The 15,963-nt window shown below is 40.9% G+C and overlaps 1 protein-coding gene across 3 annotated transcripts in view; it reads right to left on the bottom strand.

The window, feature by feature from the left end:
• TRIM24 (tripartite motif containing 24) overlaps window positions 1-15,716 on the bottom strand; it is a 116,219-nt gene extending 100,503 nt beyond the window's left edge. For all 3 annotated transcript variants that reach the window (XM_002686994.5, XM_024991170.2, XM_002686995.6), the window contains exon 1: window positions 15,076-15,716. In XM_002686994.5, the coding sequence (XP_002687040.1) occupies window positions 15,076-15,439 (364 nt within the window). In that variant the 5' untranslated portion in view covers window positions 15,440-15,716. The remainder of the gene's footprint in view (window positions 1-15,075) is intronic.
• Window positions 15,717-15,963: the final 247 nt, after the last annotated feature.

The raw sequence follows: 15,963 nt of genomic DNA, 5'->3' as shown, positions 1-15,963 counted from the left end.
CTAGTCTTTCCCATTCTATTGTTTTCCTCTATTTCTTTGCAGTGATCACTGAGGAAGGCTTTCTTCTCTCTCCTTGTTATTATTTGGAACTCTGCATTCAAATGGGTGTATCTTTCCTTTTCTCTTCTTTTCACAGCTATTTGTAAGGCCTCCTCAGACAGCCATTTTGATTTTTTGCTTTGCTTTTCCTTGGGGATGTTCTTGATCCCGGTGTCCTGTGCAATGTCACGAACCTCTGTCCATAGTTCTTCAGGCACTCTATCAGATCTAGTCCCTTAAATCTATTTCTCACTTCACCTGTATAATCATAAGGGATTTGATTTAGGTCATACCTGAATGGTCCAGTGGTTGTCCCTACTTTCTTCAATTTAAATCTGAATTTGGGAATAAGGAGTTTATGATCTGAGCCAGATATTGGAGTGGATAGCCTTTCCCTTCTTCAGGGGATCTTTCCAACCCAGGGATGGAACCCAGGTCTCCCGCATTGCAGGCAGACTGTTTACCAGCGGAGCCACAAGGGAAGCCCAGTAGTTGTTAGCCATAAGAATTCCTAAAGGCTGATCCTAGGTGTACTCCACACTCTATTTTCTAAGAGCAGAAGAAGAAACAGAAGACAGCAAGCAGATCAACAAGGAAGGGTCAGGGAAGTGGGACGAGAACTTGAACGACAGGACCAGTCTAGAAGTTTGATGAGAGGAAGAAATATAAATCAACATACATCAGTATAGAGACAGACACTAAAAATATCAAGTGCTTTAGGCTCTCTTCCTGGCTAAGCTTAGTGATGAGGATATATAGTTAAGAGATCACAGGGAGCTTATCCATTCAATATCAAAATAAATATTCTGGTAATTATGACTTGTATTTAAGAATTTCTATTAAGAACTCCTATTAAGAATTAAGTATTAAAAAGGAGTACGTCAAGGCTGTATATTGTCACCCTGCTTATTTAACTTATATGCAGAGTACATCATGAGAAACGCTGGACTGGAAGAAACACAAGCTGGAATCAAGATTGCCAGGAGAAATATCAATAACCTCAGATATGCAGATGACACCACCCTTATGGCAGAAAGTGCAGAGGAACCAAAAAGCCTCTTGATGAAAGTGAAAGTGGAGTGAAAAAGCTGGCTTAAAGCTCAACATTCAGAAAACTAACATTATGGCATGCAGTCCCATCACTTCATGGCAAATAGATGGGGAAATAGTGGAAACAGTGTCAGACTTTATTTTGGGGGGCTCCAAAATCACTGCAGATGGTGACTGCAGCCATGAAATTAAAAGACGCTTACTCCTTGGAAGGAAAGTTACGACCAACCTAGATAGCATATTCAAAAGCAGAGACATTACTTTGCCAACAAAGGTCCGTCTAGTCAAGGCTATGGTTTTCCCTGTGGTCATGTATGGATGTGAGAGTTGGACTGTGAAGAGAGCTGAGTGCCGAAGAATTGATGCTTTTGAACTGTGGTATTGGAGAAGACTCTTGGACTGCAAGGAGATCCAACCAGTCCATTCTGAAGGAGATCAGCCCTGGGATTTCTTTGGAAGGAATGATGCTAAAGCTGAAACTCCAGTACTTTGGCCACCTCATGCGAAGAGCTGACTCACTGGCAAAGACTCTGATGCTGGGAGGGATTGGGGGCAGGAGGAGAAGGGGACGACAGAGGACGAGATGGCTGGACGGCATCACTGACCCGATGGACGTGAGTCTGGGTGAACTCTGGGAGTTGGTGATGGACAGGGAGGGCTGGCATGCTGCATTTCATGGGGTCGCAAAGAGTTGGACACGACTGATCAACTGAACTAACTGATTGAATACTATTTAAGAACTTCTTTTAAATTTTGTTGTACCATAATATGAATACCTATGAACTATTTTTATTAAAGGAAATCAAAACAAATTCTTTGAGGGATAGGATTGTTCTGCAACTTTAAAGAGAATGTGAAAAATGTTTTTAAAGACTAGATAAACATGCAAAAACATTGAGATAATTCAGCTAATAGTCATGTTCGTGCATTGTTTTAAACACAAATATTTGAATAAGCACCCTACATATTTATTATGTATATATGCTAAAAACTACTATGCTGCTGCTGCTGCTAAGTCACTTCAGTCGTGTCCGACTCTGTGTGATCCCATAGACGGCAGCCCACCAGGCTCTGCTGTCCCTGGGATTCTCCAGGCAAGAATACTGGAGTGGATTGCCATCTCCTTCTCCAATGCATGAAAGAGAAAAGTGAAAGTGAAGTCGCTCAGTCACGTCCGACTCTTTGCGACCCCATGTACTGCAGACTACCAGGCTCCTCCGTCCATGGATTTTCCAGGCAAGAGTACTGGAGTGGTGTGCCATTGCCTTCTCCAAAAACTACTATACCTTGTACATAATAAATCACAAAAATATAAGATATTTTTAAAGAATGAAATACTCTTAAATATATTGCTAATCACGGAAGCTTCATACCGTTATGGACTAATGGTCCAAGATGTAATATACACTTAAGGCGTAGTTCATCATTAAAATAATAAACGTCAATTTCAAAGAATCTTTTTATTAATTTTCAAACTTTCAGGTTCCCTTCTTGTTAGACCTAGATAGTCACTACTGTTAACTTCCTAATAAGACTGATGAAGAACCTAAAATGTGTCAGTTCGGCTATTCTAATGTTATACTTGCAAAATTAATGTTATCTTTAAGATAGCTAAAAATGAGATTTCAAACAATTTAAGCATGGTGGGAAAACTCACGATGCCATCAACTCCACACACCTGATAAAATTAAACACAAAATAAGGCAGCAACCAGGCAGTAACGGTTATAGCTTTGTACACAACGTGGATCTCCTCGCCAGCTAACTCACCACTGATTGCATATTCAGGTGTCAAGAACAACAAGTATCTATCCCGCTACAAAACAGTGAAGATAACATCAAATATGAGCAGTCCTGATTTCTCAGAGCTCAGCTTTCTGTCACTGGGGAAGAAGCAAGTCAACAGTACCCAATCTTGATTATAGATTGAACTGGAACTAACTCTACAATTTTAATTGGAATTGGGGATCACTTTTTTTTTTTTTAAAGAATTTATCATCTTGTAATTGAACGAAGTATAGTTGATTTACAACATTGTGTTAGTTTCAGGAATACACCAAAGTGATTCAGTGTTTTTTATATACATATATATATATATGAAAGTGTTAGTTGTTCAGTCATGTCCGACTCTTTGTGACCCCATGGACTAGAGCCTGCTAGACTCCTCTGTCCATGGGATTTCCCAGACAAGAATACTGGAGTGTATATATATAAAAAAATATATATATTCCTTTTCAGATTCCTTTCCATCATCATCATTATAGGAAATTAAGAATAGTTCTTGTTCTATACCGTAAAACCTTGTTGTTTATCTATTTTAGAAATAGTAGTGTGTATCTGTTAAATCCCAAACTCCTAATTTATCCCCCCTCATTCTCACCTCTTTGGTAACAGTAAGTTTGTTCTATATCTGTGAATCTATTTCTGTTTTATAAATAAGTTCATCTACCTTTTTTTTTTAAGATTACACATAAAAATTATATATGGCATTTGTCTTTCTCCGACTGACTTACTTTGTATAACCTCAAGGTCCATCCGTGTTGCTACAAATGACATTATTTCATTGTTTTTTTGTGGTGAGTAATAAGCTGGGAAAGATCGAAAGTGGGAGGAGAAGGGGACGACAGAGGATGAGATGGTTGGATGGCATCACTGACTTGATGGACATGAGCTTGAGTAAGCTCCAGGAGTTGGTGAAGGACAGGGAAGTCTGGCCTGCTGCAGTCCATGGGGTCACAAAGAGTCGGACATGACTGAGTGACTGAACTGAACTAATATTCCATTCCATTCACATCTTCTTTATCCAGTCCTCTGTCAATGGACACTTAGGTTGCTCCCATGTCTTGGCTAACGTAAACAGTGCTGCCATGAACACTGGAGTGCATGTATCTTTTCAAATTACAGAGTTTTCACCTTTTCCAAATATAGGTGTAGGATTATATGGTATTTCTATTTTTAGTTTATGGAACCTCCATATTCTTCTCCACAGTGGCTACACCAATTTACATTCTCCGCACCAGAGAAAGAGGGTTCCCTTTTTACTATATCCTCTCCAGCATTTATTATTTGTAGACTCTTTGATGATGGCCATTCAGCATTAAGTGATACCTCATTGTGATTGTTATTTGCATTTCTCTGATATTTAGCCATGTTGAGCATCTTTCCATGTACTTGTTGGCCACCTGGATGTCTTCTTTGGAGAAATGTCTTTAGGTCTTCTGCCCATTTTTGAGTTTTTTATTTTTTTTTATTGAGCTATATGAGCTGCTTATGTATTCTAGAAATTAATCCCTTGTCAATCACATTGTTTGCAAATATTTTACCCCATTCCTTAGGTTACTAGTTTGCTTGTTTATGGTTTCCTTTACTGTGCAAAATATTTTAAGTTTAATTAGGTCCCATTTGCTTATTTTTGTTTTATTCCCATTACTCTAGAAGACATGCAAAAAATACTGCTATGACTTATGTCAAATAGTGTTCTTCCTAATGTTTTCCTTTAGGAGTTTTACAGTATCCAGCCTTATATGTAGGTCTTCAATCCATTTTGTGTTTATTTTTGTATACGGAGTCAGAGAATGTTCTAATCTGATTCATTTACATGTAGTTGTCCAGTTTTTCCAGCATTACCTATTGAGGAGACTTCTCCACTGTATATTCTTGCCTCATTTTTCAAAGATGAATTGACCTTAGAATCACTTTTTATAGCTATGGCACATGTGCCCTACATCTTAAAATTTAGGGACTTTTAAGACTCTGGAGACCACGGGACTTTGAGTAGTTCCATATCCATATGGAACTTCCCTAGGAATGGAGATTAGAGGGTTGTACACCAGGATCCTGGTAATGGCCTACCATGACCTTCAATCTTTGACAGTTTAAGTCCATAAACTTATCCGAGCACATGTAAATTGTGTTACAATTTGCAGGAGAAAAAAAAAAAACACAATAGGGTCTGCAGTAGAGAAATCTCATCACCTCTAAGACAGCTGTGTATAGTTTTGTTTTTGTCTTTTGCTTTTATGAAAGATTCCCAGGTCTCAATCTAAGTCTCAATCTTGCAGGGCTCTAAGCAGAACTAAATTTGGTGGGTAGACAAGGGAAGATTCAGATACAGCACCAGGGACTGCCTAATTTAAAAGGGCAAATGACGATTATAGACATACCACTTGCTAAGCCATGTATCCCCCAGGTGCAACATATGCCTAGAAAAGCCTTATTGCTAACTCACACAAAGGTACCTTTTGGGCTTGCAGCAACCCTGACTTCTTTGCAGGATATGGTATGTGCAACGCAGCCAAGTACCAATAAGCCAACCATGGCATGCTTATTCATGAGACCACAACAATCTATACAACCAAGTACTTCCAAATTAAATTTATGCAAATAAGTTCTAATGTTTTCTCTCTCCTCAGTAGGTATTTTATTTCGTAATATGGCACACATTCCATTTTAGAGACTACTGGTCTAGTATATACTTGAAAACACACAAGTAAAATTTGAGAAAGGGATCAAGGTTATAGGAAGATACAAGAGATGTGTGCATCTATGTGACAGTTTAAACTGGTGCAGTCTTCGAATTAAAGGGAAAAGTCTGGCGATCTAAGGACCAAAGTTTGCTGATTACCACATTTGAGTAGAGGGGGGAAAAAGCAATGTGATTAAAAAATGGTCTTCTGACATCCACTTTCAATCGGGACAGAGTAACTAATAGCAGGACAAGCTTGTCTGACAAGAACAACTATGTGTAACTGGGAAGAATACATACGAAGTTCACTGTTTTCTGGCACTGAACAACAGAAATGGATGCCAGTGATGCCTGAAAAAGGGAAAACTCAGGAAGTGAGCCCCTATAATATCTTGATTCTCTACCACCTGGGAACTATATTCTGGCTGTGGTGCAGGGAACTAGAGCCTAAGGAGGACACAGATTAGAATCCTGAGGAAAATTTGGGTGGTGAAATAGGTAAGCACTCGAGAGAAGGCAACTGCACAGAGGAAGGGTACCGGCAGTCTATGAAGGGTTTCTCTGAATCTTTGGCTGAAGGCTACTATGCATGTGCAGGGTGAGACTTACAGAAGTTTACCAGAGAGCAGCTCCTAAGGGATTGAGAGAGGAGAATATATACTAGAGGCTCACAGGGAATAGAGAAAATGAAGAGAAAGATGGCCATCTTAAACTGGATCATAATAATAACAACTTAAAATGTAAATACATTAAACAATTAAAAGTAAAATTTTACAACTTGGATTAAAAGCAAGACACAATCATTTATAAGAGAATATAAATGTTAAAAAAGGATGAAAAAAATACACAATTTAAACACAAAGATAAGAAAACTGATAGCTATAATAAGATAACAGGAGTACATCAAGGCTGTATATTGTCACCTTGCTTATTTAACTTCTATGCAGAGTACATCATGTGAAATGCTGGACTGGATGAAGCACAAGATGGAATCAAGATTGCAGGGAGAAATATCAATAACCTCAGATATGCAGATGACACCACCCTTATGGCAGAAAGTGAAGAAGAACTAAAGAGCCTCTTGAGGAAAGTGAAAGAGGAGAGTGAAAATGTTGGCTTAAAGCTCAACATTCAGAAAACTAAGATCATGGCATCTGGTCCCATCACTTCATGGCAAATAGATGGGGAAACAGTGGAAACAGTAATAGACTTGATTTTCTTGGACTCCAAAATCACTGCAGATGGTGACTGCAGTCATGAAATTAAAAGAATGCTTGCTCCTTGGAAGAAAAGCTATGACAAACCTAGACAGCGTATTAAAAAGCAGAGACATCACTTTGCCGACAAAGGTCCGTTTAGTCAAAACTATGGCTTTTCCAGTATTCATGTATGGATGTGAGAATTGTCGGTAAAGAAAGTTGAGCGCTGAAGAACTGATGCTTTTCAACTGTACTGTTGGAGAAGACTCTTGAGAGTTCCATGTACTGCAAAGAGGTCAAACTAGTCAATCCTAAGGGAAATCAACCCTGAATTTTCATTGGAAGGACGACTGATGCTGAAGCTGAAGCTCCAGCATTTTGGCCACCTGAAATGAAGAGCTGACTCATTAGAAAAGGCCCTGATGCTGGGAAAGATTGAGGGCAGGAGGAGAAGGAGACGACAGAGGATGAGATGGTTGGATGGCATCACCAACTCGATGGATATGACTTTGAGCAAGTTCTGGGAGATGGGACGGACAAGGAAGCCTGGTGTGTGCAGTCCGTGCAGTCACAAAGAATGACATGACTGAGCAACTAAACAACAACAGGCATCATGAAAGAGTATGAAAAATAAAGAAGAGCATTTCGTATTGTTAGGGCAGGGAACCCATCAGTAAGACAACACTTCTAAATACCTGTAACAGAAACTAACTAGAAAAAAGGAATTAAGTGATAAATCAGCAATCATGATTGAAGATTTTAACATTTTTCCATAACTGATAGAACAAGCAGAAAAACAAAAACAAAAACCTGACAAAAAAACAAAAAAAAATAACATATTTTTACACTATCAACCAATTTGACCTAATTAACATTTACAGAACACTACTCTCAGCAAATGGAGAATTTAATTCTTTAACTGCACATTCATCAAAACAGATGATACACTAGGACATAAAATGTCTCAGTTCAGTTGCTCAGTCGTATCTGACTCTTTGCAACCCCATAAATCACAGCACGCCAGGCCTCCCTGTCCATCACCAACTCCCAGAGTTCACTCAAACTCATGTCCATCGAGTTGGTGATGCCATCCAGCCATCTCATCCTCTGTCGTCCCCTTCTCCTCCTGCCCCCAATCCCTCCCAGCATCAGGGTCTTTTCCAATGAGTCAACTTTGCATGAGGTGGCCAAAGTACTGGAGTTTCTGGCCAAAGTACTGGAGGACTGATCTCCTTTAGAATGGACTGGTTGGATCTCCTTGCAGTCCAAGGGACTCTCAAGAGTCTTCTCCAACACCACAGTTGAAAAGCATCAATTCTTCGGCGCTCAGCTTTTTTCACAGTCCAACACTCACATACATACAGGACCACTGGAAAAACCATAGCCTTGACTAGACGGACCATTGTTGGGAAAGTAATATCTCTGCTTTTCAATATGCTATCAAGGTTGGTCATAACTTTGCTTCCAAGGACTAAGTGTCTTTTAATTTCATGGCTGCAATCACCATCTGCAGTGATTTTGGGGCCCCCAAAAATAAAGTCTAACTGTTTCCACTGTTTCCCCGTCTATTTCCCATGAAGTGATGGGACCAGATGCCATGGTTTTAGTGTTCTGAATGTTGACCTTTAAGCCAACTTTTTAACTCTCCTTTTTCACTTTCATCAACAGGCTTTTTAGTTCCTTTTCACTTTCTGCCATAAGAGTGGTATCATCTGCATATCTGAGGTTATTGATATTTCTCCAGGCAATCTTGATTCCAGCTTGTGCTTCCTCCAGCCCAGTGTTTCTCATGATGTACTCTGCATATAAGTTAAATAAGCAGGGTGACAAAAAAAAAAGCCTTGACGGCCTCCTTTTCCTATTTGGAACCAGTCTGTTGTTCTATGTCTAGTTCTAACTGTTGCTTCCTGATCTGCATATAGGTTTCTCAAAAGGCAGGTCAGGTGGTCTGGTATTCCCATCTCTTTCAGAATTTTCCAGTTTATTGTGATCCACACAGTCAAAGGCTTTGGCACAGTCAATAAAGCAGAAATGGATGTCTTTCTGGAACTCTCTTGCTTTTTCCATGATCCAGCAGATGTTGGCAATTTGATCTCTGGTTCCTCTGCCTTTTCTAAAACCAGCTTAAACATCTGGAAGTTCATGGTTCATGTACTGCTGAAGCCTGGCTTGCAGAATTTTAAGCATTACTTTACTAGCATGTGAGATGAGTGCAATTGTGCAGTATAGTTTGAAATTCTTTGGCATTGCCTTTCTTTGGGATTGGAATGAAAACTGACCTTTTCCAGTCCTGTGGCCACTGCTGAGTTTTCCAAATTTGCTGGCATATTGAGTGCGGCACTCTCACAGCATCATCTTCCAGGATTTGAAATAGCTCAACTGGAATTCCATCACCTCCACTAGCTTTGTTCATAGTGATCCTTTCTAAGGCCTAGTTCACTTCACATTCCAGGATGTCTGGCTCTAGGCGAGAGATCACACCATCATGATTATCTGGGTCGTGAAGATCTTTTTTGTACAGTTCTTCTGTGTATTCTTGCCATCTCTTCTTAATATCTTCTGCTTCTGTTAGGTCCATACCATTTCTGTCCTTTACTGGATGAGCCCATCTTTGCATGAAATGGTCCCTTGGTATCTCTAATTTTCTTGAAGAGATCTCTAGTCTTTCCCATTCTATTGTTTTCCTCTATTTCTTTGTATTGATCGCTGAGGAAGGCTTTCTTCTCTCTCCTTGCTATTCTTTGGAACTCTGCATTCAGATGCTTATATCTTTCCTTTTCTCCTTTGCTTTTTGCTTCTCTTCTTTTCACAGCTATTTGTAAGGCCTCCTCAGACAGCCATTTTGATTTTTTGCTTTTCTTTTCCTTGGGGATGGTCTTGATCCCTGTCTCCTATACAATGTCATGAACCTCCATCCATAGTTCATCAGGCACTCTATCAGATCTAGTCCCTTAAATCTATTTCTCACTTCCACTGTATAATCATAAGGCATTTGATTTAGGTCATACCTGAATGGTCTAGTGGTTTTCCCCACTTTCTTCAATTTAAGTCTGAATTTGGTAATAAGGAGTTCATGATCTGAGCCACACTCAGCTCCCGGTCTTGTTTTTGCTGACTGTAAACTTCAAAAGATTTAAATCCTACAGAGCATTTTTTTTTTTTTCATTCTAATGAAATAAGCTATCTAGAAAGTCCCCCATACATCTACAAATTTAACACACTTCTAGGCAACCCACTGGTCAAAAGCTGAAACATCATTCAGCTCCTGAACACACTGAAAGGATAAAAGAATGTTACGAACAAACTCATGCCAATAAATGTACCAATTAGCAAAATCATATACTTTTATTCACACAATTTACTGAAATGGATTCAAGAAGAAATAGAAAAAATCTGATAGCCCTATTTCTATTAAAGACACTGAATTCCTAATCAAAATCATCCCCATAAAGAAAACTCCAAGCCCATGTGGATTCACTAGTGAATTCTGTCAAATATTCAAGAAGGCATTAACAGTAATACAAAAACTCTTTCAGAAAACAGAGATGGAGGCAACACCTTATACTATATTTTGAGGTATTACCTTGATGCCAAAATTAGGTAAGAACAGAAGATAATCATATGTTCCTCATGAATATAAGAAAAAAAAAATCTTTAAAGTATCAGCAAGTCAAATCTAGAAATGCACAGAAAGAACAACACACTGTGACCAAGAATTCAAGACTGGTTTAACATATGAAAATCAATGTAAGTCACCACAGAACAGGAAAAAAAACAAAACAAAATCCACCACATAACCATTTTAATAAATATAGAAAATGCATTTGACCAAATTAATCATTCATTCATGGTAAAAACCCTGAAGACATTTGAAATAGAAGGAAACCTATTAATGTTTTTTATAATGGGCAATTATAAAAAACAAAGAAGCTAACATATTAATGGTGAGCAACTTAATTTTTTTTTAAATTGGAGGATAATTGCTTTACAATGTTGTGTTAGATTCTGCCATACAATAATGTGAATCAGCCATAAGTATATATATGCCCACTCCCTCTTGAACCTCCATTCCACTTCTCTAGATTGTCAAAGAGCATGGGGTTGAGCTCCCTGTGTTATACAGCAACTTCCCACCAGCTGTTTTATGTATGGTAGATTGTATATTTCAATGCTACTGCATATGTTTCAATTCATCCAACCCTCTCCATCCCCCGCTGTTACAGTGGCCAATTTAATGTTTTATCCCTAAGATCAGGAATAAGAAAAAGAATGTCATCTCTCATTTAATACTGAAATGAACTAAACTTCTCTTCAATATGGTACTGGAAGTCCTAGCTAGTGTAAGAGAAGAAAATGTCATAAATTATAAAAAAATGAAAAGAAATAAGTAAAACTACCTGCAACCAACGTGATAGTCTATGTTGTCCTAAGGAATCTACAAAAAACTACTAGATTTAATTGAATTTAGCAAGAGAATGGGATATTATCAACATACAAAAGTCAATTGTATTTCAATGTGTAAGCAACAATTGGAAATGAAAAATTTTAAATGCCACTTTCAATATTGTTAAAGAACATTATCATAAAATATTTCAGAGCAAATTTCACAAAAAAATCAGCTCCCAGAATTGATGGTTAAGTGTTACAGACTGCCAGTTAATAAAGAGAACTGATGGACTCATATTTTACTCTCCCTTTGACAACTAAAGTGACCCCTTTCAAAAGTGTGCTCAGTCTTCTTTAAAAATAGCTCTTAGAGCCTGCTACTCTTTGGCTGAACAGTAATATCCACACTATAAAATATTGCATAACATTGTAACATTTCACAACATTATAACATTTAAGATCAGTTTGTCTCCTGACTTCATGTACCATAATGTATCTAAAGAAAATATTTTCCAAGCTCTTCCCCCTTTCCTGGACATTACTGCATACTAAGAAAATAAAAGTCTTGTGGTCACTCATTTTCTAACTGGTAGCCATACAAAATTGAAACAATGTTCTCAATATGGGCTTGCTGACCAAACATGAAATGTGTCTAAGCATTTACAAAAACTGTATCTTTGTTGTTACAAATTAGCTTTGTTTCTTCTTTACAACAATCAAACCATTATGTTGATTTTTGTAAAAAAAAAAAAAAGTTAGAAAACACTTTCTATAAAGTTCATTTAGGATAACAAAAGGAGCACCAAAAAGCACTTAACAGAAAGAGAAACTAGGTTTGATGGTGTTGAGAACACTACACTTTTGAATTTGGTCTTCATTTTCTAACGAATCCTCTTTGAGCAACTGTACTTTAGAATAATACAGCTTGAACTAAAACACACACACACACACACACACACACACACACACACCACACAAAAACAAAATAAAACCCAACCACTTGGGTTTATGATTATCTAGAACTCTGAAATAAAGCTATGACATACTGAGCTCTCTGGGGTAAGAGGTCTAGAAAACTTATTTGCAACAAGCATATCAGGTGATTCTAGTAAAGTGAAAATTTGAAAACCCCTATCTAAATCTTTATGCTTTCTTTATAGTCCAACTCTCACATCCACACATGACTACTGGAAAAACCATAGCTTTGACTAGATCTAAATCTGAGTGTAACTGTAACACATATGGCCTCAACAAAACTAGTTTTGTTTGGCCTACAGAAAGGGTCCACACTGAGTATGTGTTAATTACTTGCCAATATCTAATACTAGAGAAATGTTACATTCCTCCAGACCTCAGACTTCTCATTAAAAATTAAAGATCCTCCAAGCCTGGCCCTGCTCTATCACAAGACAACCTGCTGGAGCTAAGTAGAGTTTGCTCCCTTCCTTTCTCTCCCACCATTTCCTATTATTTTACCCAAGCCTTCTAGTTCCCCATCTGTTACTGGGTTAGCTCCTGACAGGACTGTAGTTTGACCTTTGATGCCTGTCCCCACAAGTTCATTAGGAGAAGAAGAACAGAGAAAATGAACCTTATTTACAGTTGATCCTTGAACAAGCTGGGGGGTTAGGGGTGCTGACACTTGTGCAGTTGAAAATTCGAATATAACTTACTGTTGACCTTCCCCCTCCCAGTTCTGCATCCTTGGATTCAACCCATGACAAATCATGTACTACTCTAGTATTTCTATTGAAAAAAATCTGTGTATTAGTGCACGCTTGCAGTTCAAACTGTGCTGCTTAAGGGTTAACTGTGGTTCTGAAATAAACTATTAACTTTTGTTACAGCTAATATTAGAATAAGTCTGCAAGGACAGAAGAAGGGAGAAAATACTCAAGTTATTAAGACTCAACATCGTATTTTTAATTTATTGAAGATAATCCTAACTTTTTTTCTTTAGAGATATATGCAGAAGTATCGTTGGTAAAAAAACATCTTCCTCAGTATAAAAAAAATGAAAACATTACCTTCCAATTTAAAAGCTTTTCTGAACTCTGGCTTACAATACAAACACAAAGATAAAAAATATCTGGAGACTGCAACAGTTTGAGAACTTTATAATTGCAAACTTGCCTCAGAATTGAGGATCAGAGCTTTTATTACTCATGTTCTCATTCATTCAGATCTAAATGTCATGCCCTGGAACACAATACATCTTTAATTCTAGAATTATGCAGAATTCAGATCCTAATTGGCTACTGTCCATTTTAAACATTTAAAATATAAATAAAAGAAACCCTTAAATGTGTCTAAAAATTAAGAAGTAAAATTAACTTTCCAACAGGTGGGCCATGTCAAGAGCAAATTAGGGTGAAGGATCTGAGATTTTTACCGTACTTGCAAACTAACAAAGTATTAGCTTACCATGGAAGCTGGGAGAAGGCATGAGACTGGTGAATCAGAGACAAAGGGCAATTTATTATTACTTCCAGTAATAACATAAGCCAAAGCATCAGCACTTTAGCACTGGTTCCCAGAGCCCCGGTTTTCACCTGGCAAGGTGAAGAGGGTCAGTTGACACTTGCTTAAGCAACGCAAGCAATGGGCTGTGTTGCAGGAGAGGAAGCCCAAGTTTAGGGAACCCTAACCTTTTATGATGGGCAATAAGCAGGCCTGCCTTCTACCCCGGGAGACACTGATCTGTTACTATTGTACCATATGCATGGTTCCTCTTTGCTCTGATGGTAGACACTGTCTCTACCATCCAAGGTTTTTCCTTATACAAACATCCTTTAAAAACAGAAACAAAGAGCAGGCAGTCAGTACCTCCCCTGGCAAGCTCTGCACAAACAGCCAGACCCATGGAAAACTCTCTCAACTAGACACTGTTCCTAACACATAAATAAATCAAGAGTCTAACACTGCAACCTATTTAAAAGCATCAATTTCATGTGTTCTTTGACCTCGCTCAATTATTTAATTAGCAATTTTTCTCTAACTACATCAACTAGTCCCTTTTTAAAAGGCAGTGTATGTAAAACAGAATTATTTCCGGTTACTTTGTCTTTTTTAAACAGAGTTGCTCAAATATTCGCCATGTAAACGTTTAAAACCTCAATTATTCTACCACAAACAATTTAGTGTGCTTACTTCAACTTTGTGTTTCAAAACCTGTTAACATTAGCAATGGGACCTACCTGTCAAAAGTCTCATTATACGGTAATAAACAGCACAAAGAACAGTAACTTCAACATTTCCAGCTGCTGTCCACAAAATCCAAGAAAATGCTGCACTCCGAATCACTTTTTTCTATTTGTCTTTACCATTTACCGACTCAAAACAAAATCTCCCAAAGAGAAGCACCACAAAACACCGTCTCTTAGTTCCTTTGTCCCCATCGGAGAGAACTGATGGCTCATTAAGGTAAATAACCCAAAACATGCAAGACAAAACAAAAAACCAGAATCCGATATGTAACCAAATAAAAGTCCCCACCACCTCATCTTCATCCCTCCCTTCCCCTCGCCAGCTCAAATAACGTGGGTACAGACGAAATGATTAGTATCACCTGGACAAAGCTGCGGGGAGGCAGAGGGTAGCGGTTAACTAGATGCAGCCGGCAAAGGGCCGGAGATAGACAACAGCGCACTCCCGCAGAGGTTTTCAAAAGTACGGGTTGCACGGGCCACGCAGCCCGGAGGAGGAGGCTGGGGGGGCGGGAGCAGCAGCTCGGCCAAGTCCACAGCGCCGGGGGAAGTTGCTCGCGGGGCGCGCGGACGCCGCAGAGCGCGCGAGCCCTGCATGTCACCGTCGCCAGCATAGACCCTCCTCGCCCCTCCCCCGCCGAGCACCCCGGGCGGCGACGACGTGACAGCGGGTCGCCGCGCCGCCCCGGGGCGCCGGCCTCCTCACCCCACCCCACCCTCCCGCCTCTCACCTTGGGTAGCGAACGGCGAGGAGCCGCTGACCGGCGAGCCGGGGGCGGGGACGGGCGGCGGGGTTTCGGCAGAGCCCAGCATGGGCGCAGGCAGCATGAGGTAGCGCTGGGGCGCGGGCAGGCAGCGCTGGCAGAAGGAGTGCAGGCAAGGCAGCAGCTTGGGGGCCCGGCTCTGGATGTTCTGGTGGCACACGGCGCAAGTGTCCAACAGGTTGAGCCGGGCCGCCTCCCCTCCGCGCTCCGAGTCAGGGCCCTGACGACTCTCGGCCTCGTTCTCCCCGCTCGGCGCCGCCGAGGGCCCCCCGGCGGCCGCCGCCGAAGCGGCCGCGGCCGCCGTCGCCGCCTTCTCCACAGCCACCTCCATTGTCCTGCCCCCGCCGCCGCCGCTGGGAAAGGGGGAGCGCGTTCTCTGCCCGCCGCCGCCCCCGGTAGACCTCCTTCTCCTTCTCCTAGGCCGCTCCGGTGACCCGCAGGAGAGGGAGGGACGGAGGCTCGGGCCGAGGAAGCCTCCTCAGGCCCCGGGGATCCGCCTCCCGGGTGGCGCGGCCGGAAGAAGAGGATCTGTCAGCGGGGACTGCTCTTCGCATCGGGGAGGCTGCGCCCGGCTCGCTTCGCCAACCGCCGCGGCGCTCGTCGAATCCGCCCAGCCCGCCCTCGCCTCTCTGCCTTTCTCTGGGGCCCGCGAGCCCCACCTCAGGCCACGCCCCCGCCGCCGCCCTCCCTCTCCCAGCAACCGAAGCGAAGGCAGGGAGAGAGCCGTTCTATCCAGCCGCGTCTGATCGGAGGGCGGGGCCTGCCCGAAGCCCGCGAGGATCAGACAGCGGTGGCGGGAGGCTGGGAGGTGGGAGGGCGCTTGCCCAGCCCCGCCCCCCGAGCTCCGGGAACCAC

The sequence above is a fragment of the Bos taurus genome, chromosome 4 (genome assembly GCF_002263795.3).
Source record: "Bos taurus isolate L1 Dominette 01449 registration number 42190680 breed Hereford chromosome 4, ARS-UCD2.0, whole genome shotgun sequence".
In the NCBI taxonomy this organism is placed as follows: Eukaryota; Metazoa; Chordata; class Mammalia; order Artiodactyla; family Bovidae; genus Bos; species Bos taurus.
The sequence above is the reverse complement of the archived record's forward strand: the minus strand, read 5'-3'. Positions and strand labels throughout refer to the sequence as shown.